General features: G+C 54.0%; 1 protein-coding gene across 1 annotated transcript in view; it reads right to left on the reverse strand.

Moving 5' to 3' along the window:
* The window catches only part of RAMP1 (receptor activity modifying protein 1), a 50980-nt gene extending 34719 nt beyond the window's left edge, over positions 1-16261 (reverse strand). The window contains exon 1 of the mRNA XM_032636493.1: positions 16152-16261. Within this exon, the coding sequence (XP_032492384.1) occupies positions 16152-16203 (52 nt within the window). The 5' untranslated portion in view covers positions 16204-16261. The remainder of the gene's footprint in view (positions 1-16151) is intronic.
* Between the last annotated feature and the right edge of the window lie 5247 nt (positions 16262-21508).

Below are 21508 nucleotides of genomic sequence, written 5' to 3' on the forward strand. Positions count from 1 at the left end.
CCTGGAGGGGGCGTCTAGGCTCCAACTGGATCATTTCTTCGTCAGTTGTTTCGGGGCCCAGCAAAGGCCCTGCCTGCTAATAGCAGGTCTGATGATGAGGTCTCCCTGGGCGACAGCGACAGAATGGGGACCGCACTTCCTCTTGTCCGGGGCACAGGGTCTGACTCTCACATACTGTTTCATCCTCACACCACTCCCGATATGGTTCCCAAGGCCTGCCCTTCACTGACATGGAAACTGCGGCTGCGAGAACAGCTTGCTGGGACCGGACCCTGGTTCATCACCGCGAGGCCACCAGGCCTCTGCTGGGGAGTGAGGAGGAATCAGCCCGCCCCAGGGAGGGCCAGCGGCACAGGGTCCTGGAGACCGCCGCCCGCCCCTCTTCCTCCGCGGCACCTGTGGGCCGCGCCGCAGCACCCAGCACCGAGCTCACATCCTCCGTGTCTGGATGTTCACCAGTTAGAAACCACCAAGCAGACAAACTGTCACGTGAAATGTTTCTACCCTCCCGCCTAGATGAAGGTACAGTCAGAAATTACAAACGGCCAAGCAGTGCCGTGCACAAAGCAAACTTCACTCATTTCCCCCAAGCCCAAGCCTGGCTCCCGTGGACGCCAGGCAGGCGAGGAGGCTTCTCCACTGTGTCCTCCCCGCGCCAGGCCTCCTTCCCCTCCCCTCTTCAGGCTGAGCGTCCACTGTCCACCTTCTTGCTGCTCTTTGGGGTGGGGTCGGAGTCCCTGCATTCCCTGCTTGGGCTCTGCCTGCAGGCACCCCCCGCCGCCCCCCAGGCCATGCTGCGTCCTCTGCCTGCAGGCACCCACCCGCCCCGCCCCGCCGGCAGGCCCTTCCAAATCCCTGGGGGGAGGGGCTGCGCTGGGAATTCTGGGACTCAGGGACATGGGTGGACGGCAAGCTGTCACTTGGGGCGCTTGGGCCTGGTAGGGGTGTGCGCTCAGGTGGGAGCCCCTGGCCCCTCGGACTCCTCCCCCTCCCCCTCTGTCTTCCCAGAGGAAAATGCAGAGGAGCTGGTTCTCTACAATATTCGGGCGCTGCTCAAAGCTCTTTACGACTACCCCGAGGTGGGGTCCTATGGTGATCATCGCCTTACAGATGGGAACTGGGGATTCGGGGCTCAGAAGCCGGCCCAAGGTCCGAGCACTGGAAGCGGTGTAGACTGGACTGAACTAGCCCTGCCCCCGTTGGGGCCTGCACCCGGCCGACTCCCAGACTGCGAGGCTCGGGCCGGAAGCAGGAAGTGGGGCACCAGGCCTGACCTGTCCTCTGCTGCAGATCTCGGGGAGGGGGTAGGTGAGGAAGGTGGGGCGTGGCCAGAGAGGTGGTGACGGCAGGGGGCTGGGAAGAGCCATTCTAGTGTGCGACTCTGGGGGCTCAAGAGTTACTGCGTGGGGGGACGAGGCGGGGGGATGGGTAGGTAGGCGGGTGGGGGGATGGGTAAATGGCTGGGTGGGTGGATGGCTGAGCGGCTGGGCAGGTGGACAGGAGGGTAGATGAAGGAGTTCACACACCACAGACGGGGCTCTGACCGGCCCACGGTGGGCAGAACGGAGAGACGAACGGGAAGCTGAAGGCCTGGCCAGGGCAGAGGGGAGGACGGGCTCTCAGAGGAAGCCTGTGGACTTGGGAGAGGGGTAGGTGGACAGTGGTGCTGGTTACAGGTAACAGCGACGGGCTGCCTTAAACAGAAGTGAAGGGCAGGCCGGGCACAGGGGCCCCTCGCAGGCAGGAAAAGCATGCTTCGTCCCTGCCCCGCCGAGAGTCTGAGGCGAGGGAGCTGGCGGGGGACCCCGGAGCCTGTGCAGGGCACTGACCTCCTGCCAGAGCCTGTGCGCCTGGAAGCCGGGCGGAGGTGCACGAGAGCCGTCCCCTCCCGGCACCGCTGGTTCTCAGCACAGTGGGGACTGGTGGCCAGTGACAAGCACGCCGTGTCCGGCAGGGTCGGAGACTTGGGGTCGGGGAGGGCTGTGGTCAGAGGGAGCCACGACGAGGCCTCTCCGCTCTCCCGGGGGACGCAATGGCGGGGGCTCCACACGCCTCTCCAGGATTCCCGTGACGACCCCGCGCCCCTGGATTCCACGTCCCCCGACATGTGACGGGGTGGGAGGCTAACGAGCCCATTTACCTAATTTAAGTGACAGACTCCAGGCTGGACACATCTCGGCAGGGGGGCCAAGCTAACAAAGTGACATTTCATAGCAGTAAAAGTACAACTCTGTGCTTAATTACAAATAAAACCGCAAACGCAGGGAACCCACGGCAGGTGGAAGTGGAGATGAGACCAGTGGCAGGAGCTGGAAGCAGCCTCGGGCTGCACCTGCCTGCATGCTGAGGTGCCTGCTTCCACACCCGCCGCCCGGAGGGTCCCACTGTCCCCCAGGCCCGGACAGGCAGGCCGGGGCCTGGAAGCCGCTCAGATGGGGAGGACCCCCGGGGGTTTTAGCTCGAGAAGCCGGGAGTAATGGGGGGGAACGGGGAAGATGAAAGGCTGGCAAGAGGGAAAGCCCTTCGGAGGAGCCCCCAGGAGAGGACGGGGGGCGGGCGCAGGGCTGACCCTCCCTTGACACCCTGGGAAGGGGCGCCCTGCTGGATGTGAAGGAGTGAGGCCCCCGGGACGCTCAGGGGGCCGGGGAGGGAGACGCTGGAGCCTCTGAAAAAGCCCCTGAGTTCACGTCGCTTCCCAACAGCCCGGGTGTGGCCCCCTCAGGGTCCACACGGCGCGCACGTGCACCCGAGGGCCAGCCGTGAGGAAGGGGCAGCTCCCCACCCCTGCCCTCTCAGGACACCCCGAGAAAGCCCACCTGCGCCGGGGGTCGCAGGTAGCTCAGGAAGGCTTAGACACAGACTCAGGGAGGAGCTGCAGCCTCGTTCTGAAGGTCGGTCGCCCCTCCGTGTGTCCCCCGCCCCTCACTGCTCGTGGCATCCGCTCTGCACTCCCCACCTGGACCGCCCTTCCTGGCAAAGCTCAGGCTCAAATGTCGCCCGTCCTCCTCCCTAAGGTCCCAGCACCACCACCACCCCCCCCCCCCCCCCCCCCGCCCCACCTCTGCATCTAGTGCCTTGTTTAGGGCAGGCAGACGGTTCTTTCTTTTCTCAGAACCACTTTGCTGTCCTCTCCTCGCCCACTCTTTCTGACTCACGCGGATGTCCTCCCTGGTACCCAGCGGCTCTGCATGTTAATATTTGTCAGGTGAACCAGATGGTGACGCCCAGTTTATCAGTGGACATTCTACGTGGGAGTGAAGCATGGTGTCTCGGACTGTCCCAAGGAGGGTCAGGAAGCGCGGCGGGCTCCCCTCCTGCTCTGGAAGGGCTGGTTTACGGCAAACGAAGATGCACGGGCATCTCAGGGCACTGGGTGCTCGCGACAGAAAGCCACGGGCTGATGTGAGCGCTGGAGGGACCTGATCTAAGGGTGCTGCGTGGCTCCCGAGTCCCTGGAATGTCAGGGAAGCAGGGGCCCACAAGCCCCAGAGTTAGTGTGGGGGGGGGGGGGGCCAGAGGCCGAGGGCCTGCTTGGAATGGGTTCCGAGGGACGTGTCCTCAGGCCACAGTCCCCCCTGTGAGGGGGTCCCTCCCTGACGCTCGGGTCGGCCTCTTCCTGCTGCCCCCTCCTCTGGGCTGCACACATCCAGCAGCCACCTGTCCCCGCCCGGCCGGCTCAGGGCCTGAGCGGCCACCCTGCCCTTCGGCCTCAGCGGTCACACTCTAGCCCACACTGTCTGTGCGCCACCCTGCCCTGGGCTGGCTGCAGGGCCTGCCCTGTGGCCTTGACCCGGCCTGGCTCTGGGCTGGTCCCTGGGCGGCAGCTCCCACCTCTCTGTGAGCCACTGTCTGTCTCCGGAGGGCGGGACCTCTGCTCCCTGGAAACAGACACCCCTACCCCGCTGCCCTTTCTCTCCTGCCCTGGGGGAGCCCAGAGCCGCTGTTCTCTTTGCCGTCGTTCCTACAACTGGGATGAGGCTGCGCAAGCTGTTTGCGTGAATCTGGAAACCAGTTTCATTCTTAAGTAGAGGAGAATGACACTTAGATGTAAAAACAAAAAGAGCCTGGTGTGGTCTTTCATTGGGAAGAGAGGAAACGTTATGGTTTTAACATGGAATCAAGTTGCCCAAAGTTTTAAAACCAGCTGTTTGGGGCCAGATGGGTTCCAATCCTGTGTCACTGCAAGTTTAATCATTCATAACTCATGTCTTTAAAAGGCCGACTGCAAGGCTGCCGGGCGGACAGCAGCGAGTCGAGGCAGGACTTTCCCTGGCGTCTGCATCGTTCAGTCCAGCGAGCCTGGCGGCGCCTCGAGAAACAGCTGGAAAATGTCCCTGACGGGAGGAGAAATGGCAGAGAGATCCCTACGGCCACGTGCCTGGGGCCAGAAAGATGGGGCGGCAGCCTCCCCATGGGGGACCTCGGGGCTCTGGGGCATTTGGGTTTTCTAACGAGAGATGAGGGCTCAGAAGTGAGGACCTGATAGGTGTTGTTTCATGCCTGTGCCCTTGGCCTGTGGCCGCATGTCTGCAGGACGGGCCCATCCTGCTGCCACTCATCCCACCCCACGTTTGCAGAGATGGAGCCGCAGACTCACACGGTCCTCCCAGGGCTGGGGTGACCGGTGGGAGGTGAGCCGAGGGAAGGGCACCTGCTGGGGGGCCTGCTCGTCAGAGTGACTGGCTGGGGGCTGAATTCAGAGCCCGTGAGCCTCCAGGGCCCCCAGCACACTGCCCACCCCCACCCCCAGGCCAGGCCCAGAGGAGGCCTCGCCACCTCTCGGCCACAGTTTCTTTCTCTGTGAAATGGGAACGTCCCACACCAGGTGGGCAAACAGGCCTGGCTTCCCGAAGACGTGTTCACAGAACCAACCCCACCTCAAGACGAGTGGCCCTCCCTGTGGATTTGCAAACTGAGTGGCCCTTAGCGACTCACAGGAAGTGCCAGCCTGACCCCAGGGCCCAGCAGGGGTGATGGGAGGGGGCGGGAGAGGGAGGGGACAAAGGCATGGGACATTTCTGGAGGTGACGGATATACATGCTCACGGTCTTGGGTCCACGTGGGTGTATATCTATGCCAGAACCTTCCAAATGGTACACTTTAAACATAGTTTATTCTACGTCAGTTATACCTCAATGAAAACAATAAATCTGAAGGAAATGTCGAGTGGGTTATCTCTGAGTGGTGTAATTACAGATGATCTTTATTTTCTGCTTTATGCTTTTCTACGTTTTCCACAGGTTAAAAGTATAATTTCTAAAATATTCTCTCTGTATTCTGTCCAGACCTTTTCCTAATAGTATCGGAAAAATCCTTGCTCGGCGTGTTCTTGCTGAATCACTTTTTGCTCACCCAGCTAGGGCCAGCAGGGTGAAAAACACCCACTTCCAGGGCTCTCCTGGGTACAGCCACTTGGGAGCCAAATGCTGAGGCAGCTACATGCCTGGCCTGTCACTGAATGCCCCAGAGGATGATGTAAACAGAACTTGGTTTGAACATGTTACCTTCAGCCTTTCTCAGTCTACTCTGGAAAAAGAAAACAAAAACCCGGACGACAAAGTGAAAAAACAGGAACTCTGTGTGTCCAGTAAAAACTCCTACTCAACCCTCAAGGCCCAGTGAACCATCACCTCCTCTGCCCTGCTCAGCACAGATCCCTCTCTGACCGTGCATTGCACCGTCTTCTAACCCTTGGTTAGCCACCGAGGGGCCTCGGAGACTGTGTCTCCTGCACACCCAGCGCCAGCCCTCAGCAGGCTTCTGGCTGACGGCACACTCACTGAAGGAGCAGATGTGCTGGGGCACACCGCACTCCTGGCCAGGGACAGCTCTCTTAACTTTCCCGGTCTGTTCTGGCTTCTAGAAAGCGCAGGGTGGTTTGGGCGTCAGCCTGTCCTCAGCCAGCAGCTTGTGAGACGCTTCTCTCTCCTCCTTGGTTAAATACTCTGTGGATTTCATCCCCTCCTGGAGGGTCTTGGGGACTGCGTAATGTGATACCAGGTCATATTTCGGTGCCTTAAGGTGCCTGTGTGTCTATCAAGAGCCACTGTCTGTCTTCTCTTTGGAAGCAAGTTGGTATGAATGGATAGAATGCAGATCAGGCTCTAGATGGGTTACACATCAATTGCAAAAGGACTGCTACTTCCCCTCCCACTGCCACATGCTGGGAAGGCCCCATCGAAGGTTGTGACAGCTGCAGTTCATGTCGCCAGCCCCTGTCCTAAGCCCTCTACGGGCATCAGCTTATTTAATCCTTGCAAGTAACCAACAGGGCAGGTATTATTCTCTCATTTTACACATGGGGACGGAGGGGCCCTGAGAGGCTAGGTAACCTGCTCAGAGCCACACAGCCCAGGAGTGGTGGAGCTGGGATGCAACCCCTGGCATGCTCATCTCAGACCACGTGGGAGAGATGCTGAGGGCGGCCACCTCGACGCCAGAGACCCTGAAAGCAGCCCCAAAGGCTATAGATGATCCATGTCCGCTGAGGCTGTGAGAGCCTCGAACCAAGTCACCTCCGCAGGTGGCTTCCCCAGGGCCACCTCCCCGTGAGCGGCCTGGAGGGGGTCTCACTGGAGAGATGGGAGTCCCATGAGATGGATGCCTGGCCGCGTGCAGGCGCCCTGAAGGACATGAGGTCAAGCCAAGAGCCAGCGGCCGAGTTGCCTCCTGCCGGCACCGGGTCCGCCTAATCCCAGGGGACCAGCATTTTCTACCTGAGCAGGTACAGCCGACTCAAGCCCATTGCTCCCACTAAAATCACTGGTGTCTTTAAGGAACATGTGGTGCCCTCAGAGGAAAGCAAAAGGATTTTCATGATTCTAGAAACTAATTTCAACGTCTCGCTTGTTAAGGGAGTCTATCTTTGCATGCTTTTCTGACACGCAGATGAATCACTGCACAGCGACTGGAGAAGCACATCCCAGCGACCTTACCGACAGGGGCTGGGCCAAGAGAGCCTGGAGACGACCCCTCCAGAGGATGGAGAGCCTGGGGCCCAAGGGAGGAGCTCCCCAGCCCATCTGAGTGCCCATTCCTGCCGCCCGCGAGTCGGGGGTCTCCTGAACCGGCTCCATCGGTCACCACGCTCCATCGTTGGTGGGCTGGTGGGTCCCTGTGTCAGCCCCTGAGTGGGTGCCGTGGTCCCTCCAGCATTCTCCACGTGGCCCCTGGGCGTCTCCCCACTGCCAGGCTCCGTCACACTGAACTTCCTCTAGAGCGAAAGCTCCTCGGCTTCCCCTGAGCTCTTCCTCTCCCGTCTGTTCTATCTAATGCCCTCCCTCTGCAGGCGGTCAGCTGGTCCAGCTCGCCCCCTGTCCCAGGATGCTCTCCATGCCTGGCAAGAGGAATTCCCGCCCTTGCCACTCTCTGAGCAGCCAGTCAAAGGCTGAGAGAGAGCAGGAAGAGTCCCCTCCTCCCGGCCCAGGGGCCCTTCCGCTTCCCCCTCAAGCAGCAACTTGCTCCAATGAAGCCCTCACCTCGAGGATTCTCCTGTCACTTGATTTTCATCCTTGCGGTCAGCCTGCAGACCCACCGTCCCCTTGCTCTGGCCCAGGGATGCTGCTTGCCCTCCTCCCTCCCCTCCTTGAAGCGCCTGCTCTGTGCTGGGTGTGGGAGGACCTGTCGATGTGTGCCCTGAATCCACGAGAAAACAGGATGCTAAATGAGATCAAACGCCTAAGTGATACAGAATAACACACAAAAGGTGGGCGGTGGAGTCAGACAAATGTAAGACCAAAAAATAATAAAGCACAAAGTCAAGTTCCACCTGGAAAGAGAGAAAGGGCGTCCCACACCCATCAGGACAGCTACCGTCAAAAAACCAGGAAAGAACCAGGAAAGTGCTGGTGAGGATGTGGTGACATCGGAACCCTTGTGCACTGCTGGTGGGAATGGAAAATGGTGCAGTTACTGTGGAAAACAGTAGAGCAGTTCCTCAAAATAGTAAACATAGAACTACCATATGATCCAGCAATTCCACTTCTGGGTATTTACTCAAGAAAATTGAAAACAGGGTCTCTAAGAGATACTTGCACACGTGTGTTCATAGCAGCGTTATTCACAATCGCCAGAAGGTGGACGCAATCCAGGTGTCATCGATAGATGAATGGATAAACAAAATGTGGTATATACATAGGAGGGAACATTATTCAGCCTTAAAAAAGAAGGAAATTGTGACACATGCCATAGCATGAATGAAGACATAATGCTAAGTGAAATAAGCCACTCACAAAAAGACAAATACTATATGATTCCAATTCATGTGAGGTGCCCACAGTAGTCAGAATCAAAGAGACAGAAAGTAGAAAGGTGGTTGCCAGGGGCTGGGGGAAGGGGATGGGGAGTTAGTGCTTCGTGGGTAGAGTAACATTTTGGGAAGATGCAAAAGTTCTGGAGGCGGGTGGTGACAACGATTGCAGGGCAATGTGAATAGCCTCAATGCCACAGAACTGTAACCACCTTAAAATGGTTAAGATGGTAAATTTTATATGTATTCTACCGCAATTAAAAGTAAAAAAATAAAATTAAAAAAACAATGAAGAGGGGCTTCCCTGGTGGCGCAGTGGTTATGTATTCTACCACAATTAAAAGTAAAAAAATAAAATTAAAAAAACAATGAAGAGGGGCTTCCCTGGTGGCGCAGTGGTTGAGAGTCCGCCTGCCGGTGCAGGGGACGCGGGTTCGCGCCCCGGTCCGGGGAGATCCCACATGCCGCGGAGCGGCTGGGCCCGTGAGCCATGGACGCCGAGCCTGCGCGTCCGGAGCCTGTGCTCCGCGACGGGAGAGGCCACAACGGTGAGAGGCCCGCGTACCGCAAAAAAAAAACAAAAAAAAACAACAATAAAGAGGACACAGAAGGTTATGCTATAAGAACTCCTCACGTGGATGTGACTGGCAGGGATTAGGCGTGTGAATTCCCCACTGTCCCAGTGGCACAGAACATGCAGGAGCTCAGCGACAGAAAAGTGAATCAGAGAAGCAGCGTGGGGTTGAAACACAGTTCTCACAGCCCTGACACAGCTGGGGGACTACAATAAGTAAGGATACGTAAGTAATATAGTTTAAGATGATGACTAGAATCAACACATAAAAACTCCACGCTCGGAAATTCCCTGGCCGTCCAGTAGTTAGGACGGTGCTTGCACTGCTGAAGGCCCGGGGTTTGATCCCCGGTTGAGGAACTAGGACCCTGCAAGCTGCTCAGCACGGCCAAAAAACAAACAAACAAACAAAACTCCACACTCTTCTTGTGGGTTTAGGGGCCTTTTACAGAAGGGAAATTCTGCAAGGCCCAGAACGATGCCTTCACTCGCACTAAGCCGTGGCGGTGGTCTACGACTGCTTCCTGACCACGGAGTGTCGGGGGAGAAACCAAAAGGCTGAGTCACTGGGATTGTTAAAAACTTGCTTCCAAATAAGTCATATTTTAAGAATATGGGATATAAAACCCACAAAGACAGAAAATCAAGAAAATATTAGCAACGGGCACAAGACAGAAAGAAATTCCGGGGCTGCAGCCATGATGCCAAAGAACAAGTTTCATTCCTGAAAAAGACAGAACAGAAACAAATGGATTTGGCATTCAAGGGAAATGAACTGGTTCTTCTCGGGGGAGGGGAGGGGTCTAATAACAGAGATAAATCACTGTCTCTTCTGATCGAGAGATGACAGGAAAATACCAATTCAGACCAGACATGGCAAACATATGTCCACAGATACAGCGGGAAACAGAAAAATAAGATGCCTCTATTAATGACATATTGGATAAAATGGACAAGTTCACAGGAAAATGTGAAACATCATCACTATGAGAAATAGGAAACCCAAGAGGACCAAGACCCACGAAGACACTGCAAACGTTCTCAGTTATCTTTCCTGCCAAACAGGGCCCCACTCGATGGTTTTGCAAGTGAAAATGAAGGTCCTTCAGGTCCTGGAGGAGCTGGTCATTCACATCATCCCAACTGCCCCGACGCAGACAGAAAGAATGAACGTTCACAAACCTCTTTTGGGAAGAAACCCCAGTGCTGCTAATAAAACCTACCAAAGAAAGTGCAGAGCAATCTCACTTAGGAATAGCAAAGCATAACTCAGAATAAGCAGTGGGCAACAGACTCCCAAGTCTGCTGAAAGCCAGCACAGGGACCCAAGGAACACTCCATTCATCCCAGAAATGCAGGAAGATTCACACTGGCGAACCCCCTCTCCACCTGGGGCCCCATTTCACCAGTGCCAGCAGCCCGCCCCTCGAGGAGGGAACTCAGAGCTCTGCGCACTGCCATGGAAGAAATGATTCTTCCTCAACATCATAAAAGAGTATTTCACACACGGAAAGAAGACTCATTCTCTATCCCTTCCCCTCCCCGTCTCTAGCAAACATAAAATAAAATGTAAGAAGCATCTTGCCCAAAGGAGAAAGACTGAAGGTTTGAGGCACTGTTGCCCTCAGCCAGGAATGAAGGAAGGCAGCTGCGGCCACACCCCCTACTCAGCAGAGAGTCACCCTCCAACCCAGCTGGAGCGGGGAACCAAGAGTGTCAACGTGGGGAGGAGGTGACACCCTTCCTTACAGATGATCTAATGATCTGAAAAAGCCAAGGGGGAGAAGAACGAAAACAAAACAAGAAGCTGGCACCGTTAGAAACCATGTGCACAAAGACCGCCAAGTGTAAAACAAATGCACAAAGAAGGAGCTTATGTTCCAGCAACGACCAGATAGAAGATAAATTGGGGGAGATATCCCAGTCATAGTAGCAGCCAGAAACCACAAGATTTCTAGAAATTGAAGAAGTAATCTGCAGGAGAAAAGGAATCCTGTGGGTGGGGTTGAGGACAGACTGCTGTTTCCTGAACAGGTGGTCTTGTTAAAATCCTCCCAGATCAGTCAACAAATCAGGGCAATCACCATTCAAATCCCAACAGTCACTTAGCTAGAAAATCAGCAGACATTCCAGATGAATCATAGATCTGCATGTCTAAAACCCCGGCACGGGAGGACACCCTCAGTAGGCAGCACTCTGGGTGAGCCCTCTCTGCACCTTCTCAGAGGACCTGACCTTCTCCAGGCTGCACTAGCTGTCACCTCTTCCACACTCGCCCCTGCGAACTGCCTTCCCCAGTCTCTGTCTCAGCCTCTCCTCGGCCTCGGCCTCCCCTCCCCGGCCTCCATCGGGAGCCTGCGCCCCACCCGCATCCACACCCCCGGGGCCATCCCTTATATCCGAGCCTCTCACACCATCTTGACACGGATGCCGCCCCAGACGTCTCTCCCAGCCACACTTCTTCTGTGCCCTGCAGACACCTGCCTACTTGCCACCATCCCTGAGTGTCCAAGGGGACGTGTCACCCAATGTGGCTGCTGTGGATAGGGCCGCCAGCTTTAGCAAATAAAACTACAGGACGCCCAGTTAAACTTGAATGGCAGGTAAACGAGTTCTTTTTAGTGTAAGTATGTCCCAAATATTGCTTGAGACACTTTTATACTAAAACAATTTGTCGCTTCACTGACACTGAATTTAAGCGGGGGCCCTATGACTTCCTGGAAGCCTCAGCTGTGATGCGCCAGCTCTCTGGCCGCTGCCTGCTAGGTGCCCAGCTGTTCTGCATTCCTCGCTGCTCCCTCCCTTCCCACGGCCGAGCCCTCTGTCCACCTGTGGTACCCTCTGGAGCCTCTCCACTCCTTCCAGCTCAGCCCCACCTTCCCTCGCCCTGTCTCCCACCTCCAGCCCCCGCCCAGCTCCCGCTGGGCTCCCGCACAGCAGCCCAGGGCTCTTTAAACCATTTGTTCCATCTCGTCACCGCATTTAATATCCTCCAGGTCTGCCCATTGCCCTCGCAATGAAATCTGAACTGCTCCCCTTGGCCTGGAGGATCGGGTCCTCCTGTAGCTTGGCTCAAAGCCCTCTTCCCCTCATGCTTCCATCACAAAGGCTTCTGGAAAGTTCCAAGGCCTTTGCATAACTGTTCTCGTGCTCTGGAGCGCTCTTCCCGACCCCCTGGGGTTTGAGATCTGGGGCCCCGCCACCCGCGGCTTACTTCTTTCTGCACAGATGGCACCTTCGCAGACGTGGCTCAACGGGAGCGCGGCTTCTCAGCCTTGGCACCGTGGGCGTTTTGTGCTGGACGCTTCTTCGTGTGGGGCTACAGCGGGCAGCCCCCAGCAGTAGGCTGTGTAGCGGCACCCCTGGCTTCTACCTACTAGAAGCCCCTTCCAGGCCTGACACCCTGGGGCCCACTTGTGTTCTGTACAAGTTACCAGGAGAAATTAGTGCTTCCCCGATGCTCCCTTATCTGTCCTTCCACCCAGCCCACAGCCATCCTTCCTCTCGCAAATGGCCCCTGGAATCTTCTGGAGGCAATACAGGCATATGCAGAGAGCACCAACCTGGGGTGTCAGTGTCACCAAGTTTCTGTTACCTGACTACGCCTTTCAGGCCTCTTACCCGTAACATGGATTTGCTATGTGATACATGAACTGCTTTCATTCCAGCCGACAACTGGCCTGAGTCTGTGACAGTAAGGCACGTGTTACCATTCAGTCATTTGCTGGGTAAACTGCTACCCTTGGGCCTCTCAGGTGAGGTCTGGCTCAGGAGAACCCTTCCCGGTGAGCCTGTCGGGTGTCGGGGTGCAGAGCCCCAGGGAGCAGGGTGGGCACTGCCCGGCTGGGCCGTGGAGGGCAGAGGGATGCGGGCCCGGTCTCTGGTCCCACAGAATCGACCGTGGGAACTGCACCCGGGAGGGAGGGCGCAATCGTGGAGGGAAATAAAGGAGACACTGTGAGGCCTAATGAGGAATAAATAGGAACGGCTTGGCTGTGATGCGGTGCTCGGGCCCACGGGGTCCCCTGCTCCCCTGCTGGGACTTGGCAGTGGATCCTGCTTGAATGAAGCTGATTAGCGTCTGTGTTTTGAATGATGACTGAAGTGATGTCTTAGAAAACACTAAAATAAAACTATCTTAGGGAAAAAACTTCTTTCTCCACCGACAACAATACCGTCATTATGTTACAAAGAATAACTTGTTTAGGTTGGGAGCCTCCTCTTGCTGCTGTGTTGACATAACCCTCCTCGCTAAGAACAAACGCGTTCTCTAGAAATGTTACCCAGACCCAAGGTCATCCATCCCGGAGCAGGGAGGGCTGGTGCCAAGGACATCCCTGTAGGGGCTCCGTGTGTGTTGTGTGTGTGTGTGTGTGTGTGTGTGTGTGTGTGTGTGTGTGTGTGTGTGTGTGGAGGGCTGGTGGCTGGGCCTGGCGACAGGACAGAGCCCCAGCAGCATCGTGTTTTTCTCCATCTGCCAGGAAGAAAGTGAAGAGCCAGGGACGGGCGGGCACAGGGCCAGGATAGGCGCTAAGGCCAGAGCAGCCGCCCCATCTCCCCTTCACCCCTCCTAAGGCTGCAGCGTCTCCTCCTCGGGTCTTCCCGGAGTCCCCAGCAGAGCAAGAGGCTCTTGGGCCGGGATCCCACAGCCCTCAGGCGTGTGCCCTTCTCAGAGCCCCGTGAGCCTCTGCCACATATCAGGCACTGTTCTGCAAGGGACACGGCTGGCTCAGATGTGATGGGGTTACAGGATTGAAAAGTTCACCTCTCGGGGCTCAATCTAGGCTCAGTCAGGCTCAGTGAGAAGAGGTCCTGCCTGCCTCTGTCAGCATGGACAGGTGCCCTACGCCCAGTCCCCCGAGGTTCCTGGGATGCGATCTGGCACCCGGCACTCACATCCAGCCGAGAGGAGAGAGTCAGAAGGCTCCAGGAGAAGACAGATCGCTCAGTCTGGGTCCCGCGCTCCTCCCTGAGATAAGCCTGGGGGGACGGGCTGGGGCCGGGGCCCTCTGGGTGGGGAGCCCTCCGTGCCAGGTGGACCTTGGGAAAGACGGGCTCTGTGCCCGAAGGAGTGGGATGCTGGTGGGCAAACCCGCGGGGCTGCACGGTCGGCAGCTCAGCATCTTCACACCGCATGGGGCGCCCACGTCGCACACTCTGCCAGACAGCACGTCTGAGTAGAAGCTGTGAAACTGCTTCACCCTGGGAGAAAAAAATCAGGAGGACCAGACTTTCCGAACTAGCTATTTGCCTTAAGTAAGGATTCCACCTACAACATTTCCTTGACGTGTTGCTACCACCACTTCCAATGAGGGCATAAACATCTCTCAACAGCCCTGGCCTGGGACTGACACTACGCACACCGACTGGCATGCACCTATGGAAGGGAGACAAAACCCAGAAACTTCTCCCTGCACCTAAATAGAATAGAGAGGGTAATAAACAAACACACCAGGTCGATTAGCAAAAAGAATCCTTCCGATCTGGACTCCAGGATTAGAACCGCCTCCAGACGTCAAACAGCACGGTAACCTGCAGTTGTCACATCGACTGCATTTCCTGTGACGCCCCGGTCGGTTCCAAACAGTTATACTTGCATTTATACAGAGCCACAGACTTCAATAAATATAGCAGCCTTGCAAGAAAACCCCCAACCGCCCCCAGCATGCCAGGGAAGGTGCGTGTTTCCCAGGACAGATGACAGATGAGTTCATAGAGGACAGTGTCAGCCAGCCCTCCTGAGTAAAGGTGGACTCATAAAAACAGGAGCTTACAATGAAGTCATCATAGACTAACTCTGGGTCCTCTGGAAACACCCTTCTTTTCTGATTGATGAAAAACAAGAAATGCCACCTTGCTTTTCTGGGTAGCAAAATCTTCATCACCATGGAGATCTAGCTCACGTCACCACTTGGGAAGAAAACTGTGTGCTCCTGTAATTCTTCTAATTACCGCTGGGCTCCAATGACACTAATTAACGGATAACCTCATAAAGCTGTGTTTCTTTTTCCAAGATGTAACATTAGCCAGACCTCTCAGAATAATGTTAAGATTCTAGGATTTTAAACTTCCACCAGAACATGTATTATTTTCTTGGTAAGCAAGGAAGGTCTTTATATGTGACCGTGAAATAGTGTTTTATTTATACAAGCTTTAGAGGGTGCAGTTTCTGGACAGCTGTAAAGAACATTTATTTATTTATGTTTAAGAAATGAGCCAACCCGGCTCTCTAACTTGCTAAAACATAAATGTTCATTTCTTAGGAAACTAAAACAGTGAGTTCCACATCAAGCCCATAGATCCTAATGCAAAAGAAGAGAATAATATTATTATAAGACTGGGCTTTTCACATAGCTTCAGCCAAAACGCTTAGGTGGCAAGATCAGCTTTCAGATTACACTCTACTGAAGCAGATACTAAGGGTTTTAGGCAGATCCAACACTCCTTGGCGAGGTGTGCGAACAGGGAGATCGGAATTGCAGCCCCTCTCATCCCAGATAAGCCCCACGGCCCCAAGCTGCTTCTCCAGCAGCTACAAGGCAGTGTGGTGTCACCCCTTCACCGAGAGGCACCTCGCAGCAGGTGCTTCAGACCAGCATCATCGGTGCGGCAGCCAGGACACAGGTTTCCCGGGGCCACTGGATTCTTTCACTTTAAAAGACCGATTTGGTTTTTATTAAAAGGTAACTAACTAAATACACGAAATGAGTCCAGCAGTTAAAGCAGTTTAGGAAGGTTTCTCAGCATTTTGTGAGAACATTTTGGACAGGGAAGTGAAGATGACAAATTTCTCGTGAAATTTTGCTAAGGCTGGTGCAGGTTCCTGTCACCACGGGGTTTCCATCTAGTCCCTCAAAACAGAAAGCCGAGCGCGTCCCGTCCCCTCACCAAGGGTCCCTCTTTGAACTTCTATTAGCCAGAAGTGACAAGTCAACAACAAACAACAGCAAGCTGTGGCGATGTCCCCGAAGAGAACAGAGAACATCTGCAAAGGAGGCTTTACTGGCAGATCAGCAACTGCTGCCTGTGACAGTCAGATTCTCAGTTTTAACCAAGTTTCTAGGTCAGTGGCCCGTGGTCTGATTCCGAAACCCTGAAACGGCCGCACCCGCAGGGCAGAGCCGGGAGCAGAGGTGCGGGAAGGGGGGCCGCGCGGCCGCTGTTTCCTCCTGAGCCGAGAGCTCCCGTGGGGCCGGGGTGGGGGGGGGAAGCGCCCGCCCCTCCAGAGCCCACGACGCCTCCGAAGCCGCCCCTTCCCCCGAGGGAGGCGCCGCCCGCGGCCCCGTCCCGAGCCGGAGCCGGGGTGGCCGGGACCCCCGCCCTACTCACCCAGGAGCAGCCAGAGGCCGCGCCGCGGGAGGCCGCGCAGGCCCCGGGCCATGTCCGCAGCCGAGTCCGCCCGTCGCGCGTCCAGCCGAGGACTGAGCCCGCCGGGCGGCGCGCCGGGGGCGGGGGCGGGAGCGGAGCGGGCGGGAGGGAGGCGGCGGCAGTGCGGCCCGCCGGGACCCAAAGGGAGGGCCGACAGTGGGGGAGCCGGGCTGGCCAGCACCTGCCAGCGGGGCGCCGGGGCAGAGGCTGAACCTGCGAGGCGACCCGGCCCTCGGCGAGTAGCCCTGAGAGCGCGGAGCGAGCGCGGGGCCGGGATCCTTCCCGGGCGAGCGCACACTCGGGCTCCGGGGAACGCTCCTGAAGTGTTTTGACAGACAGACACTTGTTTAACTAGGGCGGCTCTTCTAGACAGGGCATCTCCATGTCAGCCCGGGCACCATCCCTCCTCCTCTCCCCGGGTTACAACCGCCCACTCCTACTTCGGGGGTGTGCTCTGCAAAAGGCCAAGGTGCAGGCACTGGGGATCCTGAGAGGACAAAACCAGTCCCGGGGCCTGAGGAGACTCAGAGTAGCCAAAAATGGACCCATAGGTCCAATGAGGAACTGGAAAGACAAGATGAGGAACAGGGTGCGGGCGCAGGGGAGGAGGTGCGCGAAGGTCCTGGGGCTGGAGGGAAGAGGGCTCTTTGCGGGGACAGAAAGGTGGCCCTGGTGGACTTGCTGCCGAGAATGGGTGGTGAGAGGCAGAGGAGGCTGGGAAGGCCTCATTCTGCCTCTGAACTTGTGTGGTGACACATGAGAGACCCGGGAAGCCTGAGGAAGCACAGACTTCCCCAGCTTGCTTGCTCAGACCTGACCTGGGGAGCATCAGCCCAGCACAGCTGAGCTGACCCGGGCTCTCTAAGCTCTTCCGGTGGCTGGAATTCACCGTGCAGTGGTTCCTTCTTGTAACAAACTCTGCCAAGAACTCTGAGCAACTGAGTAAACTTATGCTCACGCTAAGGAATCAGCCACTGCCCTAGGGAGGAGGAAGAATCACTACCCCGAGAGCAACTCACACCTTTGCGGCTGAAGCTTCATACACGTAGCGGAGTGCCTCGTGAAGGATTCGGTGGTCAGGCCATGTGGGCTGACTCCACACTTCCCTCTGCTGAATGAAAGGGAACAGGGCCACCTGCTGTCGGCTCAGAGGACAGGCAGCAGCTGACAGCCAGGTGGTTGGGAGGGCACTCAGGGCCAGCATGCCTACAACCTGGGGGTCCCAAGTGTCCTGATAGGGGTCTGTGTCAGATGGTGGCGGAGGCCACATGCGCTCTTGAGTTGAGTAGCCCCTCTTCCCAGACCTTAGGAAGATACACCCCAGCGGGTGGCCTGGCCTCTCACTTCATCCATTTAAGAAACAGCTGAGTCCCAACAGTGTGCAAGCCTGTGCTGCATAAACAAGGCAGGTCCCGCGCTTCAGATGGTGGATCTAGTGAGGAACGTCCAGATCTAAGTAACGTGAATGCTGTGACACAGGAGCCACACGCATGGGGCCTGGTGGGCCTGGCTCAGCTGCAGTGTAAGAAGCCTTGAGGGCTGGGTGGAGGAGTGTGTGAGGGGCTGCAGGCCAGAGTAAAGAGCCAGTGACCGGGGACCAGGCCAGGTGGGAAAGGCGTGGTTACAGGAGATGAGCGGGGCCCAGCCCAAGCCTGTGAACCCTATACTGGGGACAGCCAGCCACTGGTTAGGGAGAAGAGCGGGCATCTCTGCTGCTCTCAGACTCGCCCTCCGCTCACCCTTTTGAGTCACCCTTTCCACCCTTGGCCTGCGGGCCTCCCTGCATCATCTTCTGGTCAGCTCCTTCTTCATTACCCCAGGTACCTTCATTAACCTGGGACCCCACTGGGGTCAGCAGGAACCATTCTTTGCAACGTGTTCTTTGAGGCTCAACTGCAACAGGAGGCGTGGGCTGAGCAGGGGAAGCCCTCTGCCTTTTCTCCTCCATTTTCTCACACTCACCACCCTAACAGACACATGTACCTAGCAAGACAAAGTGTTATTTCTCAAGTTCATGTACTTAGGAAGTTCACAGTCCTCTTGGGAATGCCAAAGTCAAGAGGTATACACACCATGGCGCTTTCTCCCCTAATGGTTTTCTTTTCTGCACCTTGGGTCTGGGTAAAAGATGTCCCAGTAATTACGATGGGTTTTCCCTTCTGCAGAGGTAGGAAAGTGGGACAAACTCTTTAACACTTGTTCCTGTAGCTGTGACACGTATCTAAGAGTTGACAATTTTGCCCTGGCTAGATTTTATCTGATGTATCTGTATTTCTAGCTGGTAGCATGGAAAATCATTCCTCTCCCTGGGCACCTCCATCTATATGGATGTTAGGTTAAACAATGGAAGAGTTGAGAAAATGGCCAAGTGCTTTACTGTGCGCACAGTAGGGTTAAAGACACAATCTAGATAGTTCAAAAAGACCTGGTCAACTTCACTAAAAATCCAAAATTAAAGAAGGCTTCTGTTTCCAGCCATGATGAAATAAGAGGGACTGGATTTACCCTCCCCACTTCAACTAAACAACTGGGCAAAACAGATCGTCACACTGGACCACAGGAGAGGGATCCCTAAGAGATGGGAAACAGCTCTATTACAAATACATAACACAACCACACTGAAGGCGATCAGGAATAAAAGACAGAACCTAAGTAAGTTTAGAGAATGATATCCTGACTGCACACTCTAAGGATAAAGACAAAAAGAACTTTACACAAATTCTGTACTCCAGGTAGTAAATGTTTCTCCCAGGGTCTGATTTAGCAATGCTGTCATGATTCGGTGTGTATGCTAGGTCTGAATAAACAACTACAGGTGTGGCTGGGTGCACAGATTGACAGAAATGCATACATTTCCTAGTTCTCTCTGCTGAGAGGGCCTACAACCAACTCCAACAGCAGTGAGCACATCTACTGACCAGATCTTGGTTTCTATACATCATTCTCAAAGAAAAGGAAACACAGCTTGTTGCAGAAGTGGCTGATTCCAGGGCTGGGGCAGGGAACATTTAAGATGAGCCTAAAATATTCTGTGGTGCCAGAAAATAAGCAAGTACTTGGAAAAGGATGGTGCTTTTCAAAGACAAAGAACCCAACCCAAAGAAGCTCCTAATGCCTACAGCTGGAATCATTTGAGCGACAAAATAAGCAATGATAGTGTTGTAACTCACAGAACAAAATGAACATCACTGAGTCCATATTGAAATAAATAACTGAATAAATACATGGGGGAGAAAGGATAGGTTTTCCTTACGGAACAATTCTAAGTAATAAATGTAGAAGGAAAGAAAGACATACAAAATCATCATTAGACAAACACCACAAGAATAACTGTTTCAGGCAAGATTGGCTGATGGATGCTAAACCAGTGAGCAAAAGTTTTAGGAGAAACAGATACTTACATACTATCAAAGATCTCTCTCAATTACGAAGGAAAAATAGTAATACAAATAAAATACAGTGGAGGAACCCAACAGAGGCCGCCATAACCAAGTGATGAAGGATAATATCACCTGCAGGAGATGGATCATGTACCCCAGATATGAAGTACTGAAGACCTCGTCTGTGGTATTCTTTATCAAAAAATGCATAACCTCAATCTCATCAGGAGAAAACAGCTGATAAATCAAAATTGAGAGGCATTTTATAAAAATAGCTAATCAAATACTCATCAGAAGTGTCAAGGTCATGGAAGGCAGGAAAATAACTTAGGAACTGTCCCAGACTGGAGGGGATGGAGAAAACACAGTAACTAAATACAATGTGGGACACTGGAATGGGTCCTGAAGCAGAAAAAGAACATTAGGGGTTAAAATTGGTGAAATCTTAAGATCTGTGGTGAGTAGTATTGCACCAATGTTAATTTCCCAGTTTTGATAATTTTACTGTGGTTATGTAAACTGTTAACATTACAGGAAGCCCAGCCAAGGGCATACATGAACTCTCTGTACTATTTTTGCAACTTTTCTGTAAATCTAAAATTGTTGCTAAGTAAAAAGTTAAGAGCGTATAACAAACACTTAATCTGAACACTGCTTGTGTGCCTATTTCCCAGAAGTTCTCAGTGAACACTGTAACCATCCCTACTTAGGAGAGAGAGTGTGTGTGTGTGTTTGGCGGGGGAGGGAATCAGGGAGGGAGAGGTAGGAAGAGAGAAAAAAAAGAGAGAAAGAGAAAAAGAAGAAAGCAGCAGGCTCTTGATCCAGCTATATCTGAATTAATTTCTGGAAGTGTCACTTATGTGAGTTAAGTTTACTTTTTTTGTGCTTTGGCTAGTCTGATTTGTGTTTCTATCATTTGTAATCAAGTGCCCCCTAACACAGCAACTTACGGCCTGCTTCATTCTAAGAAAATTTCAGGCAGGTTATAGACGTTCATAGAAGAGAAAAAAAAGATAATCAAGAAAGGAGAATGAAAGCAAAACAGCAAGATACTACAACAAAGTCAGGGTAAGTTACAACACAGAAAGATGCATCACTGCACACTGCTTGATGACTGCACTACCGGAAGGAGCAACCCTTGATGCGCTCTTATATTGTAACAAGTACTGTGGCAAACGCTTTACTTTACTCCATGCCTAGGAGGGCAGATACTTCCTGTATCTCCATTTTACACACCAGACAACTGAGGCACAGGGAAATTATATAACTTGTCCAAGGCTAAACACAGCAGACAAACTTGGGGCAGGAATCTCAATCAAGAAAATCTGGCTTCAGAACCTGCCTTCTTAAACAGTAAACTGTTAGAAATGATGCGCAAGTCTGGCCCTCAGCTTCCTCGCAGGAACACCGAAGTTGTTTATAACGATGTCCATAATATACATAATAATGACATTCTCTGGTCTGTCAGGGGACTATCGCTATCAACCCTAAGTATCACGATGTTATTAAGATAAAAGTTCTATATAAATACGAAGAGGTGGTGGTTTATTTAATACTCATAGCTCACACCTACTTTATCCCCAAGAAACAAAATTCAGGCAAAGATACACTGAACCTATAAGCAATCTTATATTGTTCCTAGCAGTTCCCTAGAGGTAACAATTATAGCTTTATTAGTTTTCTATTGCTGATGTAACAGATCACCACAAGCTTGGTGGCTTAAACAATACAGATTTATTATCTCATACTTCTGTAAGTCAGAAGTCAGAGACAGGTTTCACCAGGCTAAAATCAACATGTCGGCAGGGCTGCACTGCTGCTGGTAGCTCTAGGGGACAATGTTCCCTTGCCTTTTCCAGCTGCTAGAGTCCACTTGCAATCCTTGGCTCCTAGCCACCTTCCTCCATCTTCAAAGCCAGTAACAGTGGGTGAAGCCCT

This window comes from Phocoena sinus, chromosome 7 (genome assembly GCF_008692025.1).
Source record: "Phocoena sinus isolate mPhoSin1 chromosome 7, mPhoSin1.pri, whole genome shotgun sequence".
NCBI classification, from domain to species: Eukaryota; Metazoa; Chordata; class Mammalia; order Artiodactyla; family Phocoenidae; genus Phocoena; species Phocoena sinus.